Source organism: Hyaena hyaena, unplaced genomic scaffold, assembly GCF_003009895.1.
Source record: "Hyaena hyaena isolate Hyena2069 unplaced genomic scaffold, ASM300989v1 scaffold_199, whole genome shotgun sequence".
NCBI classification, from domain to species: domain Eukaryota; kingdom Metazoa; phylum Chordata; class Mammalia; order Carnivora; family Hyaenidae; genus Hyaena; species Hyaena hyaena.
Genome location: NW_024080831.1, coordinates 1,394,421 through 1,415,162, shown reverse-complemented (window position 1 = coordinate 1,415,162; position 20,742 = coordinate 1,394,421). Strand labels below are relative to the sequence as shown.

Here is a 20,742-nt window from a genome sequence, read left to right as displayed (position 1 = left end):
TATGTTTTCGCAGTAGATTGTTTTTGTGATCAAAAAAAGCAACAACATTTCTTTTCCTAATTATAAAAATGACATATAGAAAATTTGAAAAATACACAAAATAATAAAGAACATAAAGATCACCCCAAAAATCACCACACAGAGATAACAATGTAATATTTTGGTGAATTCTTAGTTGTTTCCCAATGCATATGTGTAAATGGCTTTGTGACCTTCAGGAAGTTATTTAACCTTTTATCATAACACCAATCTTCAATGACTTAGGAGAGAATTAAACGAAAGTTTGTTATCATATATATGTAACAATATTGAAAGCATTCTATAACATCATTTTTCATATTTTCCTTTTTTCACATAACATTATACTGAACTCTTCCCCACAGAATTATTTATTCTTTGAAAACATTAAGCTTGGCAAGAGTTAAGAAGTTAAAGTCATTCTTTCATATCAACCTACTTAACTTTTTATTTCTACCCATTCCTTACCCAGCATCAGTCGGAGATTATTTTTTTGCTCATCAATCCATCATTTTAACACTCCCATCTAATGTCACTATTGTTATTATCTCTATTCCTTTTTGGTTTAAGAAAAACAAGATATCTCAAGCCTGTCAATCCTGTAACTTTAGATTTAAATGATTTTTCATGTCATAATAGCAGTTAGCATGTATTGGATAAATATTTTACATCAGGCATTGTGCTAAGTAGTTTCATATACTCTCTTATTTAATTTTCTTAACAACCCCTATTTCACAGATCAGGAAGTTAAGGCTTTGAGACGTTAAGTGACTAGTTCAAACATATGACCAGTTAATTACTGGTAGAATGAGGATTTGAACTGAGACAGTTTAACTACAGCCTACATTCTTAAATGTTACACCACTTTTTTCTACTTGCAGCATAAGGTTAGTACTATTATCCCAATTTTATAGAAACCAAGGCACAAACAAGGGTACAGTGATTTCACTTTTCAACTATTTATTTCTGGCATATAGAAATGCAATTAACTTTGGGATATTGATTTTATACCCAGCAAAACTACTGAATTATTAATTCTAATACCTTTCTAATAGATTTGTTTGAGTTTTCTGTAAACACTATCATATCTTCTAGATAATGAAGTTTTCTTTCTTCCTTTCCAATCCCTATGTTTTTCATTTGTTTTTCTAGTCCTACTGGACTGGCCTGGGCCTAGAACACAATGTCAAACAGAAATGGGGATAGTAGCTAGCTCCTATCTCAGAAAGAAAGCTTTGTTTTGTTTTATTTTTATTTTTCATTTTTCATTTCTAAGTAATCTTTACAACCAATGTGGGGCTTGAGCACAAAACTCCAAGATCAAGAGTCTCATGCTCTCTCATGACTGAGTCAGCCAGGTACCCCAGGAAAGCTTTCAATTTACCATTTTATTTGATGTTTTCTATAGGTTTTCAAAAATGGATTAAGACATTTTCTTTCTATACCTAGTTAGGAATTCTTTTTTTATTTAAATTTTTTTTTTAAAGTTTATTTATTTTTAAGAGAGAGAGAGAGAGAGAGCACGAGTGGGGGAGGAGCAGAGAGAGAGGAAGACACAGAATCCAAAGCAGGCTCTGGGCTCCAAGCTGCCAGCACAGAGCCAGATGCGGGGCTCAAACTTATAAACCATGAGATCATGACCTGAGCCAAAGTCGGACATCCAGCCAACTGAGCCACCCAGGCGCGCCTAGGAATTTTTATTTTTAATGCATGTCAAATGTTATCAACTGTTTTTACTGCATTTCTTTAAAAAATCATATAACTTTTCTCTTTTAATCTTTTAATAGAATGAATTAAACTAATATTTTAATGTTCAACCAATCTGTAATTTCTGGGGGGAAAAAAGTGATGCCTTCTACTTTTTATATATTGTTAGATTTGATTTTATATTATTTAAGAGTTTTATACATATGTCTATGAATGAAACTGGCCTTTCATTTTGTTTTTCTTTGATTGCAAATTTCATTCGTAAATTTTGCTTTTTCATACTGGCCTCGATAGACGTTGATATCAAGATTATGTTAGCCTCACGAAATGAGTTGGAAAAAGTGCTAGATTGAATGGTGTCCACCCAGAACCTATGAAACTTACCTTATTTGTTAATAGGGTCTTTGCAGGTATAACTGAGTAAAGATAAGGTCATACTGAACTAAGGTGGATCTATGTAAGATCAGGGAAATCTGGACACAGGAGAAAAGGCCACAGGAAGAGACAGAAGTGATAAAGCAACAAGCCAAGGAATGCCAAGGATTGCCTGCAACCACAGAAGCTAGAGGAAGCAAGGGAAGATTCCTCCCTAGAGCCTCTGGAATAAGAATGACCTTGCAGATATCTTGACTTTGAACTTCTACCCTCCACAAGTATGAGAGAACAAATCTCTGGGTTTTTTTTTTTTTAATGTTTATTTATTTTTGAGACAGAGAGAGACAGAGCTTGAAGTGGGGAGACGCAGAAAGAGGGAGACACAGAATCCGAAACAGGCTCCAGGCTCCAAGCTGTCAGCACAGAGCCTCTGGAATAAGAATGACCTTGCAGATATCTTGACTTTGAACTTCTACCCTCCACAAGTATGAGAGAACAAATCTCTGTTTTTTTTTTCTTTTAATGTTTATTTATTTTTGAGACAGAGAGAGACAGAGCTTGAAGTGGGGAGACGCAGAAAGAGGGAGACACAGAATCCGAAACAGGCTCCAGGCTCCAAGCTGTCAGCACAGAGCCCATCCAGGGGCCCGAACCCATGAACCGTGAGATCATGACCTGAGCTGAAGTAGGATGCTTAACCGACTGAACCACCCAGGCGCCCCAAGTTTCTGTTGTTTTAAGTCATCTAGTTTAAGTCATCTGTTATGAAACCCAAGGAAACTAATATGGGAAGTTTTCCCTCTTCTTTTGTTCCCTAAAACATTTATGTAAAATTCAAATAATATTTTCCTTGACTTTCCAGTTAGAGCTTGCCAATGAAGTCATTGGGGACTGGAATTTACTTTGTGAGATTTTTTATTACTGATTCAATTTCTTTAATGGCTTTCTATTTCCACTTGAGTCATATTGGGAAGTCATAATATTTTCATTATCCTTTTTAATGGCTGCTGCATCTGCAGTGATATCCCATCTGCCATTCCCAATATACATTGTGCCTTCCCTTTTTCTCTTGATCAATTTCTCCAAAGCCTTGTTGATTTCATTAGTCTCTCAAAGAACTTTTGACATGGTCTTGAATCACATTTGTTTCCATCGAATTAATTTCTCCTCTTCATTATTCCCTTTCTTCTATTTCATTGGGCCTATTTTACCATTTGTTCTGTTAGTTCCTTGATATAAATGCGTAACTTCCTACGTTTCAGTCATTTTCTTTTCTGATAAATACCTGTAAGGTTATAAATCTCCTGCTAAGTTTTTCATTAACTGTACCCTTCAAGTTATATATATTGCATTTTCACTATAATTCAGCTCTAAATATTTTCTAAATTCTATTATGATTTTGCTTTGACTCAGGGATTCTTAAGCAATGAATTTAATATCTAGACATATGAATATTTTAGTTATATTTTTGTTATTGATTTCTAGTTTAATTGCATTGCTGTCAAAGAACATATTCTAAGTGAAATTTATTGAGACAAGTTTTGTGGTCCAGTATCTGGTCAAATCACCAAATGTTGCAAATTTGAGAAAAATGTATATTTTCCAATTGTTCTATATAAATCCATTAAGTCAAACAACCTCTAATGCTTTTCTAGGAGAATTATTTATTTTTCTATCCCTGAGTTCTAACTCCATTCTCCCTTTTCCAACTTCTTTCTTACATAGAAATATCAAGTTTTCCATAATTGGGATCCTTCTCTCCATGGCACAAAGCCACCATCTTGGGCATATGACCTGAAGTTTCAAAACAACAAATAAGCCATTTAATGACTGATTAACATTTGGCACATTATTTTAATCTCTCTAAGACTCATCATTTTCATCTGTAAATGGAGACTGTAGAATTTACTGAGGATTAAAATATGTGTAAAAATACTCCTTTTTATTATTTATAAATAAATAACCTATATATCCAGTACTGTCACAAGATAAATGGCAATTTTATAATGATTAACATTCTTTTTTTTTAAAGGTTATTATCAAGTTCATTTCCATATAAAGCCCAGTGCTCAACCCCACATGTGCCCTCCTCCATGCCCATCACCCCACTTCCCCTCCCCCACCCCATCTGCCGTTAGTTTGTTCTCAGCATTCAAAAGTCTCTCATGGTTTGCCTCTCTCGCTCTCCCCCAATATTTTTCCCCTTCTTCTCCCCCATGGTCCTCCATTAAGTTCCTCCTAATCCTCCTATACGTGCAAACATATAGTATCTGTCCTTCTCTGCTTGACTTATTTCACTCAGCATAATACCTTCTAGTTCCAGCCAAGTTGCTACACATGGCCAGATTTCATTCTTTCTCATTGCCATGTAGTATTCCATGGTATAGATAAACCACATCTTCTTGATCCATTTGTCCGTTGATGGACACTTAGGCTCTTTCCATGTTTTGGCTGTTGTTGAGAGTTCCGCTATCAACATTGGGGTCCATGTGCCCCTATGCATCTGCATTCCTGTATCCCTTGGGTAAATTCCTAGCAGTGCTATTGCTGGGTCATAGGGGAGTTCTATTCTTAATTTTTTGAGGAATCTCCATACTGTTTTCCAGAGGGGCTGCACCAGTTTACATTCCCACCAACAGTGTAGGAGGGTGCCCATTTCTCCATATGTTCGCCAGCATCTAGAGTCCTCTGATTTGTTCATTTTAGCCACTCTGACTGGCGTGAGGTGGTATCTCAGTGTGGTTTTGATTTGTATTTCCCTGATGAGGAGGGATGCTGAGCATCGTTTCATGTGTCTGTTGGCCATCTGGATGTCCTCTTTGGAGAAGTGTCTGTTCATGTCTTCTGCCCATTTCTTCACTGGGTTGTTTGTTTTTCGGGCGTGGAGTTTGGTGAGTTCCTTATAGATTCTGGATATTAACCCTTTATCTGATATGTCATTTGCAACTATCTTTTCCCATTCCGTTGGTTGCCTATTAATTTTCTGGGTTGTTTCCTTGGCTGTGCAGAAGCTTTTAATCTTGATGAGGTCCCAACAGTTTATTTTTGCTCTTGATTCCCTTGCTTTTGGGGATGTGTCAAGTAAGAAGTTGCTGCGGTGGAGGTCAAGGAGGTTGTTTCCTGCTTTCTCCTCTAGGGTGTTGATAGTTTCCTGTCTCACGTTCAGGTCCTTTATCCATTTTGAGTTGATTTTTGTGCATGGTGTGAGAAAATGATCTAGTTTCATTCTTCTGCATGTTGCTGTCCAGTTCTCCCAACACCATCTGTTAAAAAGGCTGTCTTTTTTCCATTGGATATTCTTTCCTGCTTTGTCAAAGATCAGTTGGCTGTATACTTTTGGGTCCACTTCTGAGTTCTCAATTCTGTTCCATTGGTCTATGTGTCTGTTTTTGTGCCAATACCATACTGTCTTGAGGATGACAGCTTTGTAGTAGAGGCTGAAGTCTGGGATGGTGATACCTCCCGTTTTGGTTTTATTTTTCAGTATTACTTTGGCTATTCGGGGTCTTTTGTGGTTCCATACAAATTTTTGGATAGTTTGTTCTAGTTTTGAGAAGTATGCTGGTGCAATTTTGATTGGAATTGCATTGAATGTGTAGAGTGCTTTAGGTAGTAATGACATCTTAACTATATTTATTCTTCCTATCCATGAGCATGGAATGTTTTTCCATTTCTTTGTGTCTTCTTCAATTTCCTTCATAAGTTTTCTATAGTTTTCATCATACAGATCTCTTGTATCCTTGGTTAGGTTTATTCCGAGGTATTTTATGGTTTTTTGTGCAATTGTGAATGGGATCAGTTTCTTGATTTCTCTTTCTGTTGCTTCATTATTGGTGTATAAAAATGCAACCGATTTCTGTACGTTGATTTTGTACCCTGCAACTTGGCTGAATTCTTGGATCAGTTCTAGTAGGCTTCTGGTGGAGTCTGTCGGGTTTTCTATGTAGAGTATCATGTCATCTGCGAAGAGTGAAAGTTTGACTTCCTCTTTGCCAATTCTGATGCCTTTGATTTCCTTTTGTTGTCTGATGGCTGATGCTAGGACTTCCAGCACTATGTTAAACAACATTGGTGAGAGTGGACATCCCTGTCGTGTTCCTGGTCTCAGGGGGAAAGCTCTCAGTTTTTCCCCGTTGAGGATGATGTTAGCTGAGGGCTTCTCGTAGATGGCTTTTATGATGTTTAAATAAGTTCCTTCTATCCCGACTTTCTCGAGGGTCTTTATTAAGAAGGGATGCTGTATTTTGTCAAATGCTTTTTCTGCATCTATCGACAGGATCATATGGTTGTTATCTTTTCTTTTGTTGATGTGATGTATCACATTGATTGATTGGCGAATATTGAACCAGCCCTGTAACCCAGGAATGAATCCCACTTGATCTTGGTGGATAATTCTTTTTATGTGCTGTTGAATTCGATTTGCAAGTATCTTGTTGAGGATTTTTGCATCTGTATTCATCAAGGATATTGGCCTGTAGTTCCCTTTTTTTGCTGGATCTCTGTCTGGCTTGGGAATCAGAGTGATGTGGACTTCATAAAATGAGTCTGGAAGTTTTCCTTTGATTTCTATTTTTTGGAATAGCTTGAGAAGAATGGGTAATAATTCTGTTTTAAATGTCTGGTAGAATTCCCCAGGGAAGCCATCTGACCCAGGGCTCTTATTTGTTGGGAGATTTTTTGATAACTGATTGGATTTCCTCACAAGTTATGAGTCTGTTCAGATTTTCTATCTCTTCCCGTGTGAATTTTGGTAGTGAGTGTGTGTTTAGGAATTTGTCTGTTTCTTCTAGGTTGTCCAATTTCTTGGCATATAATTTTTCAGAGGATTCCCTGATACTTGCTTGTATTTCTGAGAGGTTAGTTGTAATAAGACCATGAAAGTCATTCATGATTTTGTCTATTTGAGTGCTCTCTGGTTTCTTTTTGAGAAGCCTGGCTAGAGGTTTGTCAATTTTGTTTATTTTTTCAAAGAACAAACTCTTGGTTTCATTTTCTGTTCAACTGTTTCTTTGGTTTCTCTATTGTTTTTTCCTGCTCTGAGTTTTATTATTTCTCTTCTCCTACTGGGTTTGGGGTGTTCTTGTTGCTCTGCCTCTAGTTCCTTTAGGTGCACTGTTAGATTTTGCACTTGCGCTTTTTCTAATTTCTTGAAATAGGCCTGGAGCGCAATGTACTTTCCTCTTAGGACTGCCTTTGCCGCATCCCATAGAGTTTGGATTGTTGTATTTTCATTTTCATTTGTTTCCATATATCCTTAAATTTCTTATCTGACTGTTTGATTGGCCCATTCGTTCTTTAGTAGGGTGTTCTTTAACCTCCATGTTTTTGGAGGTTTTCCAGACTTCTTCCTGTGATTGATTTCAAGTTTCATAGCATTGTGATCTGAAAGTGTGCATGCTATGATCTCAATTCTTTCATACTTATCGAGGGCTGCTTTATGTCCCAGTATGTGATCTATCTTGGAGAATGAGCCATGCGTGCTTGAGAAGAAAGTGAATTCTATGGGGTCTCAGGATGTAGACTTCTAATATATATATATTTTTCTATTTCTAGGAGAGAGAGAGACAGCGTGAGCAGGGGAGGGTCAGAGAGAGAGGAAGATACAGACTCTGAAATAGGCTCCAGGCTCTGAGCTGGCAGTCAGCACAGAGACGAACGCGGGGCTCGAACCCACGAACCGCGAGATCATGACCTAAGTGAAAGTCGGACGCTTAACCGACTAAGCCACCCAGGCGCCCCAGGATGTAGACTTCTAAATATATCTGTCAGACATCTGGTCCAATGTGTCATTCAAGTCCATTGTTTCTTTAGTGATGTTCTGTCTCATGATCTATCCATTGCTCTAAGTGGAGTATTAAAGTCCCCTGCTATTAGCACTTTCTTACACATAAGATTGTTTTTGTTTGTGATTATTTGTTTTATGTATTTGAGTGCTCCCCTATTGGTGCATAGACATTTATAATTGTTAGTTCTTCCTGATGGATAGACCCTGTAATTATTATATAATGCCCTTTTTCATCCCTTGTTATTGTCTTTAATTTAAAGTCCAGTTTGTCTGATAGAAGTATAGCTACTCCAGCTTCTTTTTGACTTCTAGTAGCATGAGAGATATTTCTCCATCCCCTTACTTTTAATCTGAAGGTATCTTCCAGTCTAAAATGCGTTTCTTGTAGACAGCAAATAGATGGAGTTTTTTGTTGTTGTTGTTGTTTTGTGTGTGTGTGTGTGTGTTTTTTTTTGTCCATTCTGCTATCCTATGTCTTTTGATTGGAGCATTCAGCCCATTTACATTCACTGGTATTATTGAAATATATGGGTTTAGAGTCATTGTGTCGTTTGTGGGATTCATGCTTGTGGTGGTGTCCCTAATATCTTGTGTTCCTTGCAACATTTCCCTCAGGGAGTCCCCCTCAGGATTTCTTGTAGGGCTGGTTTAGTGGTGACAAATTCTTTCAGTTTTTATTTATTTGGAAAGACTTTTATCTCTCCTTCTATTCTGAATGACAGGCTTGCTGGATAGAGGATGCTTGGCTGCATATTTTTTCTATTCATCACACGGAAGATCTCCTGCCATTCCTTTCTGGCCTGCCATGTTTCAGTAGATAGGTCTGTCACCACTCTGATAGGTTTCCCTTTGTATGTTAGGGTCCTTTTCTCCCTAGCTGCTTTCAGAATTCTCTCTTTGTCCTTTTATTTTGCCAGTTTCACTATGATATATCGTGCAGAAGATCGATTCAAGTTACTTCTGGGGGGAGTTCTCTATGCCTCTTGAATTTCAACATCTACTTCCCTCCCCAGGTTGGGAAAGTTCTCTGCTATAATTTGTTCCAGGATTCCTTCAGCACCTTTCCCTGTCTCTTCCTCTTCTGGAATTCCTATGATACAGATATTGTTCTGTTTGATTGTATCGCTGAGCTCTTGAACTCTTCTTTCATGTTCCTGGATTAGTTTATCTCTCTTTTTCTTAGTTTCTTCTTTTTCTATAATTGTGTCTTCTAAATCACTTATTCTCATTTCTGTCTCTTCAATCCGTGCATTGGATGCCTCCAGTTTATTATGTATCTCATTTATAGCATTTTTAATTCATCATAACTATTTTTACGCTCCATGGTGTTTGTAGCCATAGTTTCTCTGATGTCTTTCATGCTTTTTTCAAGCCCAGCGATTAATTTTATGATTATTTTTCTAAATTCTTGTTCAGTTATGTTGCTGATATCTGTTTTGAGCTGTCCTTTAGTGGTCGATTCTTCTTGGAATTTCTTTGGAGGAGAGCTCTTTCGTTTCGTCATTTTGGTTAGCTTTCTATCTCTTGTTAATTTTAAAAGCTTGTTGTACACTCTGTCCCTGCCAGTTCTGCTGTATTAAAGAGGGTTCTTTGACTGTTCAGGGCCTGTCTGTTCAGGAAGTGTTCTTTGAATGGTGTCTCTTGGTTTCTCTTGTTGAGTGTTTGGTTATTTTGTTTCCCTACTCGTAGAGGTATTTGGGACTCTCCACCATGTGTAGTTTGGCTTGTTTCTTGAGTTAGCCCTGGAAAAAGAAAACAGACAACCACAGAGGGAACAAAGGTACACAAACACACAGACAAAACCAATAAACACGCAAACCCAGGCTCAGGTAAAAACAACAACACCACCACCAACAAAACAGCTCTCTAGCGGGGATAGGCGTGGTTTGGTGTAGGCAGGTCTGGCCTCCACTGTGTCTGCTGGCCGCTCCCTGAGGCCCTGCCTTGGTGGTTGTGGGTAGAAGAATGGTGTTGCCCCAGTCCCTTCTCAACCAAGCGTTGCAAATCACTTCTTCGGATCCAATCTTCCTGTGCTGAGGATGTAGCCAGGGTGGGCTGAGTTCTATGCCCTGCCACGTTCCCAAGTCCCAGTCCGTGGGCTTTGTTTATGCTGCCCTAAGCAGTCCCGCAGGTTGCTGCTTCCCTGCTGCCTGGGGTTGAGTGGGGAGTGGGGGAAGTGTCGCTGCCTCAGATCCGCTGGAGTCTAGCTGCAATACAACCCGAGTGCATGTGGGGAACGTAGCAACTTCAGGTCCTCAGAGTCCGCGCCGCCGTCAGGACAGGGGGTCACCATCGCCCAGGATGGGGCCGCTTCCGCACCACCTGACCGCCATCACCAGATATGGGGCCGGGTGCGCTACAGTGCAGTTTTTTCTGGCACCTTCTGGGACCGGGGGCACCTAGTTCAAAGTGAGCATCCCAGGCAGAGTTAAAAAACACTCTCTTTCCAAGCCAAGGTTCTTCTCTTCTCCACGGACGGGTCTATGAGCAGCTTCAACTTCTCTATCCTTTCCCCTCTACTTGCTGCAGCTCACCACGGCTCACCGCAGCTGCACGCAAGCCGGGCTCCCTCCCCTCCCTCCGTATCTCTGGTCCCAGCATCCACTTTTATCTTCCCCAGTTCTCACTCACGCACTTATGAGGTCTCCTTCCCAGTGTACTCTCTTTCTCTTCCCAAAATCCTGTGGCTTAGTGTCCTATGACATCAGGTCTTCTCTGTTTGAGAGATGGGTGCAGGTGAAATGCACGGAGCTCCCTACTTCTCCGCCATCTTGCCCACCTTAATGATTAACATTCTTACATTTCTTTATTGTCATGATTCCAATATCTATTTATTCTCAGGCTGCAATGAACATACCTTAAATTTCCTTGGCTACAGTACGATTACAAAGGCCTTCATATCCATATGACTTTTGTCAAAGGCATAATATATTCATTTGGGAAGAGAAGACAAGCTGTCACAAATACCACTGAATCACCATTTCAGATTCATCTGTCATATGTTTTCAGTATTTTTGCATCTTCATAGAACAACCCAATAAAGATAGCCATGGTCACTGAGATGGGTGACGATTAGAAGAAAAACGAACTCAGGGGAGCCTGGGTGGCTCAGCCAGTTAAGCGTCCAACTTTGGTTCAGATCATGATTTCATGGTTTGTCGGTTCCAGCCCCATATCAGGCTCTGGGCTGACGGCTCAGAGCCTGGAGCCTGCTTCAGATTCTGTGTCTCCCTCTCTCTCTCTCTGCCCCTCCCCTGCTCATGCTCTCTCTCTCTCCCTCAAAAGTAAATATACATTTAAAAATTTTTTTAAAGAAGAAAAATGCACTCCATTTCAAGTCTCTGTGTGAAATAAAGAATAACACTTATTGAACATCTTCTGATGCAGGCACTGTACTAAGGACTTTCAGATATATCTCGTGTAACCTCACAAAAACCTCTTAAGATAGATACTACTATCCACTTTCTAAACAGAGATATTGAGGAATTCAAGAGATTACAAGGATTTGCCCAAGCTCACATAGAGTGGAGATGTATGCAGAGCAGGTATGTACCAAAAGGTGTATAATAGCAGGTATAACACCCATCAAGCCTGGCACTAAATGTCCTCCAAAGGCCCATCCAATACAAAAGAGAGTAGGGTAAAAGTCTCTCTGTGACTCTTGTCTCTCTGCAATGTTTCCCATTCCCACTCAAGTCTTCCATATCCATTACCCACCCTAAGGTATTATCCACAGGGACAGTTAATGCAGCATTGGTCTCAGGCTGTGGTTAGATTCCAGAGATAGTGAGAAAGGGTTAGAGACGGTTACCTGCAGAGAATTTGCCATCTGCTCCACAAATCACAATGGCTTTTACTGTATGGTCTGTTATAGCTTTCTGCAGTCCCTGTTTTAGTCCATGGAGTACAGATACACTAAAAGAAAAAAAATTACATGAGGCATTAGAATTAAATTTCTACCATCTCAGAGTTTTTTCCTTTCCTAACAATGAAAACTGAAACATACACACAATGAATAAAAACCCTAGTTACTAATTATTAAGTTTTCACTAATTGATCAATTAATAATAAACATGTCAACTGAATTAAGCACTGGGCTAAATAAATGAATAAGCTTTTTTTTTTAAATTTATTTATTTATTTGAGACAGGGCATGCAAGTCAGGGAGGGGCAGAGAGAGAATCCCAAGCAGACTCCATACTGTCAGTGCAGAACTCAATGTAGGGTTCAAACTCACAAACCATGAGATCATGACCTGTGCTGAAGTCTGATGCTTAACTGACTGAGCCACCCAGGTACTCCAGATGAATAAAATTTTCTAAACACAGTATTTTCCTACCCTTTGCTGTAATTTTGGCCACTTAGAAGCAGCACTAATCAATTTTAAAATATTATTGAATGTTTTCTATGTATCGTGAAAGGAGTTTATAACATCCTAGGAAACTACAAAATATCACACTAAGATGAGTACTGTAATGAAAGTACAAAGAAAGTGATATGGACATTCACAGAAGAAATTACTTTCAATTTGTCATATTGGCAAAATATAAGAAAAATTGAAATAGTCTAAAAGAAACAACCCAAGAAATGTGTCAGGGGCTTCAAGTTACCCCAAATATCCAACCTTCCCCACTTTCTTCAAAATATTAAGCACCTAGTTTTTAGCTGGATACATGATAAAGACTGCATTTTCCAGCCTGCTATGCAGTAAAGTCAGCCTAAGGCATTAAATCCTGGCCAATTGGAAGGAAACAGATTTGGTATATACAACTTTGGGAAGAGTTCTTAAAGGATTGGGTTTGCTTTTCTCTTTTCCATTTCTGGTAGGAATAGGAATGTGATGGCTAGATCATAAGCATCCATCATGGACCAAGAGGTGGAAGACATGTAATGAGTATGGCAGAGCAAAAGATAAACAGAATTGGGGACCCTGATGATTGTGGAACCTTCTTACCACTCTAAGACATTTCTATGAAAGAAACTGACCTTTTTCTTGTTTAATCCTCCACTCTTTTGAGTTTTCTGTCACTGACAGCCAAAGCTAATACTAACTAACATAGGAGGCAAAGGCAAGATCTGGGAAAGAAAGGGCATGTAGTAGGTTTTGCTAAGTTTCAGTTGATGAGGGAGTCATCTATAAAGGAGAGTTATAGTCAAGATTGAATGAGTCAGCCAAAGGTAAAAAGAGATGAGTATAAATCCTCTGGATACACTCATTTAAGAAGCAGGAGAATTTTAAAAAGCAGGTGGGGAGAGAGGAGTCAACATGGTGGAGAAGTAGGGGGAAACGAAGTTCCCTCCTCCCTCAAACACAGCACTATTGAGGTCAGAAGACTTGGAATTCCAGGAATCCGGACTATATAGTAACAGAAACATCTCCAGGGGGCCATGGAGACAACATGGTGGGCCATAGGTGTGTGATTGCAAACTGGGAGAGATAAAACGGGCAGTGTAGGCACGGAGAGGAGGGATCCCCTTCTGTGGAGAAAAGGAGGAAAAAGAGAGGCTATGAAAGTGTAGGATTGTATTTGGACAACAGACGGGAGAAAGGGAAAAATGGGGACCAATTTCTAACTGCGAGGCTTTCTCTGCCCTCTTCCTCACCTGGAGAGGAGGAGAGCCAGTCCAGGCTAGGCAGCTAACTCCCAGGCACTGGAGGACAGAGTAATCCTCTGCCTTGAGTGCTGTGGGAAGAAGGCAAATAGCCATTCTAAGGACAAAAGACCCTGCAGGCATCCACAGGCCTGCACCCCTTTGTTGCCAGCCAGAGGCCATTTGTAAGCTAGCTGGGTGGTGGCTACCCCAGAACCAGGGTGTATGGTTACTATAAAACATCAGGGTTTGAATCCTAACCAAGCACCAGGGAGGTGCAGGAAATGGTGGAACTGGCACCCACACGGCACTGTGGGGAGGGCCTGAACAGAGTGGTTTGGAAAACCCAGTCCAGCGAGGAGAGACTGGGGGTATCACCATTTTTCTCTCCATCACCAACAAGGCAGGGTTTCAGGGAATGGACAAGGGGCCACAGTGGAGGCGATACTGCCTGCACCAAACCATGTCCCTCCATGCCTGGCAACTTGGCATCTAACAGAACAAGATTGACACTAAGCAACCAGACAGCACCTCCTCCAGACCAGAGCAGACACCAGTTCCAAGGCATCGTCAGGATCAGTCCAGTGGGTTTGTATTCTCCGATTTTATGCATGGCCCATTCTTATTTTATGTGTATATATACATATTTTTTTTCCTTTCTTTTCTTCCTCTTATTTCTTCCCTTCTCTAGTTGGGTTACTCTGGCTGTTGGTTTGTTTAAGCAGACATTTTTAATCTATTCTTTTTATATCTCTTCTGTATCTCCTTCTTTATTTTCCTCTCTGTCTCTCTGGACTAGCCACATAGTTTCTCTGATTCTCTGCTTGGTCAGTTTTATTTTCTTTTCCTTTCCCTGCCCATATCATTTCTCTCTTTATATGGGATAAGGCCTCTTTCACCAAAACCCTCCTTTTAAAAATTTTTCTCCAGAGATACTTCAGCAAACAAATCAAAGCACATGTGGTAGAAGTTCCAAACCATGACTACGAGTACAGAGATAAAGCAACTAGAGTCTCAAGAACAGAGAGCATGAAACAAACGCCTAAAACACCTCCTGAAGGGCCAGGCCCTGGACAGCATATGACTCCTTTTTAATATAGTAGTGCTCACAGGTGCAAGACTCAAGCAAGCTATTAAAACACATAAGGGACACATGGAGGGGACAAGATGGCAGAACAGCATGGAAGTTTTTTGTTGTTCTCTTCTCCCTGAAATACAGCCAGGTCAGCACTAAACTATCCTGCATACCTAGAAAACTGACTTGAGGATTAACACAACAATCTGTACAACCTGAACCAGAAAACTCAGCAGGAAAATGTCAGCTGAGGAGACTGGAAAGCAAAAGTCCTTCTGGGCACTGTGACTGGCCAGTTAAAGGGCCACTGACCCAGGAGGACCAAGACCGATAGGCCATCCACAACCTGAGCGACTGATTCTGCTGAAGATCCCCAGCGGCTGACCATGTGCCCTGATGAACCAGAAAAGGAAAGCACCAACATACAGATGGGGACCTAGAAGCACGCAAGAGAAAGAACTGGAACATCACAGAAAACTGCAGGCACAGACCTACTGGAGGAGAGAGAGGGCCCCCTGAACAGAAATCAATGACGAGAACAACACCCAAGGAGCTACAAATACAGGGCGATACACTCACACTCACTGACACATCTGCATTCTAGGTGGAAGGACGTTCTCATGTCCAGACTAAACACCTCAGGAGAAGAGTCTGAGGGGGAATGGTCACTGACATGAAATAAATACCAATGGAGAATTAAGACAAAATACAAATCAAAAATTCAAAGAGATGGAAATTATAAGGTGAAATAAAAGAGTTTTGAGGGGAAAAAAACCAAAACCACGTAAGGGACAGAAAACCAGCCAATATGACAAACAGAAGAATTCTCAAAAGAAATTTCGTGAAGAAACAAAAGATAGAGAATTGCTCAAAACACATATAAACAATGTAACTGGGCATGAATTTAGAATAATAGTCATAAGATTAATCGCTGGGCTTGAAAAAAAGCATAGAAGACAGAAGAGAATCTATTGCTGCAGAGATCAAGGAACTAAGAAAGAGTCACAATGAATTAAGAAAAGCTATAAATGAGGTACAAAATAAACTAGATGGAATGACAGCAAGGATGGAGGAGGCAGAGGGGAGATTAAGTGAAATAGAAGATAAAATTATGGAAAATGATGAAACAGAAAAAGAGAGATGAGAAAATATTAGACCATGAGGGAAGAATTAGAGAATTATGTTAGACAAAGACATGTAATAATATCCACATCATAGGAGTTCTGAAAGAAGGAGAGAGAAAGGAGCAGAAGATTTACTAGAACAAATTATAGTTGAGAATTTCCCTAATCTTGGGAAGGAAATGGACAACCAAATCCAGGATGCACAGAGAACACCCTTCAGGGTTAACAGGAATAGATCTCCATGGCATATCATCATGAAACTGGCAAAATACAACGATAAAGAGAGAATTCTGAAAGCAGCTAGGGAAAAATGGGTCTTAACCTACAAGGGTAGACTAATAAGGATAGTAGTAGACGTCTCCACTGAAAGCTGGCCGGCCAGAAGGGAGTGGCAGGAAATATTCAATTTGCTGAATAGGAAAAATATGCAGCCAAGAATCCTTTATCCAGCAAGGCTGTCATTCAGAATAGGAGAAATAAAAAACCCAGAGAAACAAAAACCGAAAGAGTTCATGACCACTAAACCAGCCCTGGAAGATATCCTAATGGGGACTCTGAGTGGAACAGTGCAAAGAGACATCACCACAAGCATGAAACCTACAGGTAACACAATCACACACTGGGACATAAAACAGCCCTCAATAAATATAAAAGAATTGAGATCATAGCATGCACACTTTCAGATCACAATGCTATGAAACTTGAAATCAATCACAGGAAGAAGTCTGGAAAACCTCCAAAAACATGGAGGTTAAAGAACACCCTACTAAAGAACGAATGGGCCAATCAAACAGTCAGATAAGAAATTTAAGGATATATGGAAACAAATGAAAATGAAAATACAACAATCCAAACTCTATGGGATGCGGCAAAGGCAGTCCTAAGAGGAAAGTACATTGCGCTCCAGGCCTATTTCAAGAAATTAGAAAAAGCGCAAGTGCAAAATCTAACAGTGCACCTAAAGGAACTAGAGGCAGAGCAACAAGAACACCCCAAACCCAGTAGGAGAAGAGAAATAATAAAACTCAGAGCAGGAAAAAACAATAGAGAAACCAAAGAAACAGTTGAACAGAAAATGAAACCAAGAGTTTGTTCTTTGAAAAAATAAACAAAATTGACAAACCTCTAGCCAGGCTTCTCAAAAAGAAAACAGAGAGCACTCAAATAGACAAAATCATGAATGACTTTCATGGTCTTATTACAACTAACCTCTCAGAAATACAAGCAAGTATCAGGGAATCCTCTGAAAAATTATATGCCAAGAAATTGGACAACCTAGAAGAAACAGACAAATTCCTAAACACACACTCACTACCAAAATTCACACGGGAAGAGATAGAAAATCTGAACAGACTCATAACTTGTGAGGAAATCCAATCAGTTATCAAAAAATCTCCCAACAAATAAGAGCCCTGGGTCAGATGGCTTCCCTGGGGAATTCTACCAGACATTTAAAACAGAATTATTACCCATTCTTCTCAAGCTATTCCAAAAAATAGAAAGCAAAGGAAAACTTCCAGACTCATTTTATGAAGTCCACATCACTCTGATTCCCAAGCCAGACAGAGATCCAGCAAAAAAAGGGAACTACAGGCCAATATCCTTGATGAATACAGATGCAAAAATCCTCAACAAGATACTTGCAAATCGAATTCAACAGCACATAAAAAGAATTATCCACCAAGATCAAGTGGGATTCATTCCTGGGTTACAGGGCTGGTTCAATATTCGCCAATCAATCAATGTGATACATCACATCAACAAAAGAAAAGATAACAACCATATGATCCTGTCGATAGATGCAGAAAAAGCATTTGACAAAATACAGCATCCCTTCTTAATAAAGACCCTCGAGAAAGTCGGGATAGAAGGAACTTATTTAAACATCATAAAAGCCATCTACGAGAAGCCCTCAGCTAACATCATCCTCAACGGGGAAAAACTGAGAGCTTTCCCCCTGAGACCAGGAACACGACAGGGATGTCCACTCTCACCAATGTTGTTTAACATAGTGCTGGAAGTCCTAGCATCAGCCATCAGACGACAAAAGGCAATACATGGCATCAGAATTGGCAAAGAAGAAGTCAAACTCTTACTTTTCACAGACGACATGATACTCTATATAGAAAACCCGACAGACTCCACCAGAAGCCTACTAGAACTGATCCATGAATTCAGCAAAGTTGCAGGATACAAAATCAACGTACAGAAATCAGTTGCATTTTTATACACCAACAATGAAGCAACAGAAAGAGAAATCAAGAAACGGATCCCATTCACAACTGCACAAAAAACCACAAAGTACCTAGGAATAAACCTAAACAAGGATATAAGAGATCTGTATGATGAAAACTAAAGAAAACTTATGAAGGAAATGGAAGAAGACACAAAGAAATGGAAAAACATTCCATGCTCATGGATTGGAAGAATAAATATAGTTAAAATGTCATTACTGCCCAAAGCAATCTACACCTTCAATGCAATCCCAATCAAAATTGCACCAGCATTCTTCTCAAAACTAGAACAAACTCTCCTAAAATTTGTATGGAACCACAAAAGACCCCGAATAGCCACAGCTATATTGAAGAAGAAAACCAAAATGGGAGGCATCACCATCCCAGACTTTAGCCTCTACTACATAGCTGTCATCATCAAGACAGTATGGTATTGGCACAAAAACAGACACACAGACCAATGGAATAGAATAAAGAACCCAGAATTGGACCCAAAAGTATACAGCCAATTAATATTTGACAAAGCAGGAAAGAGTATCCAATGGAAAAAAAGACAGCCTCTTTAACAGATGGTGCTGAGAGAACTGGACAGCAACATGCAGAAGAAGGAAACTAGATCATTTTCTCACACCATACACAAAAATAAACTCAAAATGGATAAAGGACCTGAATGTGAGACAGGAAACCATCAAAATCCTGGAGGAAAAAGCAGGAAACAACCTCCATGACCTCAACCGCAGCAATTTCCAACTTGACACATCCCCAAAGGCAAGGGAACCAAGAGCAAAAATGAACTACTGGGACCTCATCAAGATAAAATCTTCTGCACAGCAAAGAAAACAATCAATCAATAAAACTATAAGGCAACTGATGGAACGGGAAAAGATAGTTGCAAATGACATATCAGATAAAGGGCTGGTATCCAATATATGTAAGTAATTTATCAATCTCCACACCTGAAAAACAAATAATCCAGTGAAGAAATGGGCAGAAGATATGAACAGACACTTCTCCAAAGAGGACATCCAGATGGCCAACAGACACATGAAACGATGCTCAGCATCCCTCCTCATCAGGGAAATACAAATCAAAACCACACTGAGATACCACCTCACGCCAGTCAGAGTGGCTAAAATGAACAAATCAGAGGACTCTAGATGCTGGCGAGGATGTGGAGATATGGGCACCCTCCTACACTGTTGGTGGGAATGTTGGTGGGAGGTTCCTCAAAAAATTAACAATAGAACTCCCCTATGACCCAGCAATAGCACTGCTAGGAATTTACCCAAGGGATACAGGAGTGCTGATGCATAGGGTCACATGGACCCCAAAGTTCATAGCAGCACTCTCAACAATAGTCAAAACATGGAAAGAACCTAAGTGTCCATCAACTGATGAATGGATCAAGAAGATGTGGTTCATGTATACAATGGAATACTACACGGCAATGAGAAAGAATGAAATCTGGCCATGTGTAGCAACACGGATGGAACTTGAGGGTGTTATGCTGAGAGAAATAAGTCAGGCAGAGAAGGACAAATACCATATGTTTGCACATATAAGTGGATTAGGAGGAACTTAACGGAGGACAGAGCAGGAGAAGAAGGGGAAAAATAGTTGGGGAGAGGGAGGGACGCAAACCATGAGAGCCTCTTGAATGTTGAGAACAAACTGTGAGCCTAGGGGGGATGTGGGAGAGGGGAAGATGGGTAATGGGCATTGAGGAGGGTACCTGTTAGGATGAGCACTGGGTGTTATATGTAAACCAACTTGACAATAAACTCTTTAAGGAAAAAAATTTAGCCCAAATCAGTGCCACCCAGGGCAAAAGGCTGGCTTTTCTCATTTCAACCAAGCTCTTTTCTTTTATTTCTTATGGTCTTGCTAATTTTGCAAAAGTGAAACAAAGGAAAATGAAAATGGCTCTTAACAGATACAGCTTTCCTAGATTCAAGCCTGAGTAAAGGGACCACAGCCTCATAGCAATGGTAATGTGTGAGGGGTTAAGAAACTATTTTCTCTGCTTAATATTATCCAGGTATGGAGAAATCGAGTCTAGGGTAAACATAACATTTCATGGGTCCCAACTAAAGCTCTTTATCTTCTGTGACTTTAGGAGGTCTTTCTTGTGGCCGTTTTTGAAAACCAAACATTATCAAATCAAGTTTGTAGCTTGTGACCAGCATTTTTTTTAGTCAAAGAAATAGAAGAGAAAAATAGAAATGACAAACCACATACCATGTAAAGATGAGTTTTGTTTCACAAAACTTTGTTTTCAGTTATGTATTTGTGTGTGTATGTGTCAGATTGTTGTGTAAAACATGGGATTTCTTACTGTGTGAATTACATTTTTTTAAAACAAGTATGAATGCCATTGATTGTTCTGAGAGACACGCCTAGTAATCAGGCATGTCCTACACTTATAAAGAGGGTTGGCCTTCCAGAGAACTCTAGATGCTGGCGAAGATGTGGAGAAACAGGCACCCTCCTACACTGTTGGTGGGAATGTAAACTGGTACAGCCCCTCTGGAAAACAGTGTGGAGATTCCTCAGGAAACTAACAATAGAACTCCCCTCTGACCCAGCAATAGCACTGCTAGGAATTTACCCAAGGGATACAGAAATGCTGAGGCATAGGAGCACATGTACCCCAATGTTCATAGCAGCACTCTCCACAATAGCTAAAACATGGAAAGAGCCGGGGCGCCTGGGTGGCTTAGTCGGTTAAGCATCCGACTTTCGCTTAGGTCATGATCTCGCGGTTCGTGGGTTCGAGCCTCGCGTCGGGCTCTGTGCTGACTGCCGTCTCAGAGCCTGGAGCCTGTTTCAGTC

The 20,742-nt window shown here is 40.0% G+C and overlaps 1 protein-coding gene across 1 annotated transcript in view; it reads right to left on the bottom strand.

The window, feature by feature from the left end:
• The window catches only part of EHHADH (enoyl-CoA hydratase and 3-hydroxyacyl CoA dehydrogenase), a 67,945-nt gene that overhangs the window by 41,062 nt on the left and 6,141 nt on the right, over window positions 1–20,742 (bottom strand). The window contains exon 2 of the mRNA XM_039241650.1: window positions 11,697–11,800. Coding sequence (XP_039097581.1) covers window positions 11,697–11,800 — 104 coding nt within the window. The remainder of the gene's footprint in view (window positions 1–11,696; window positions 11,801–20,742) is intronic.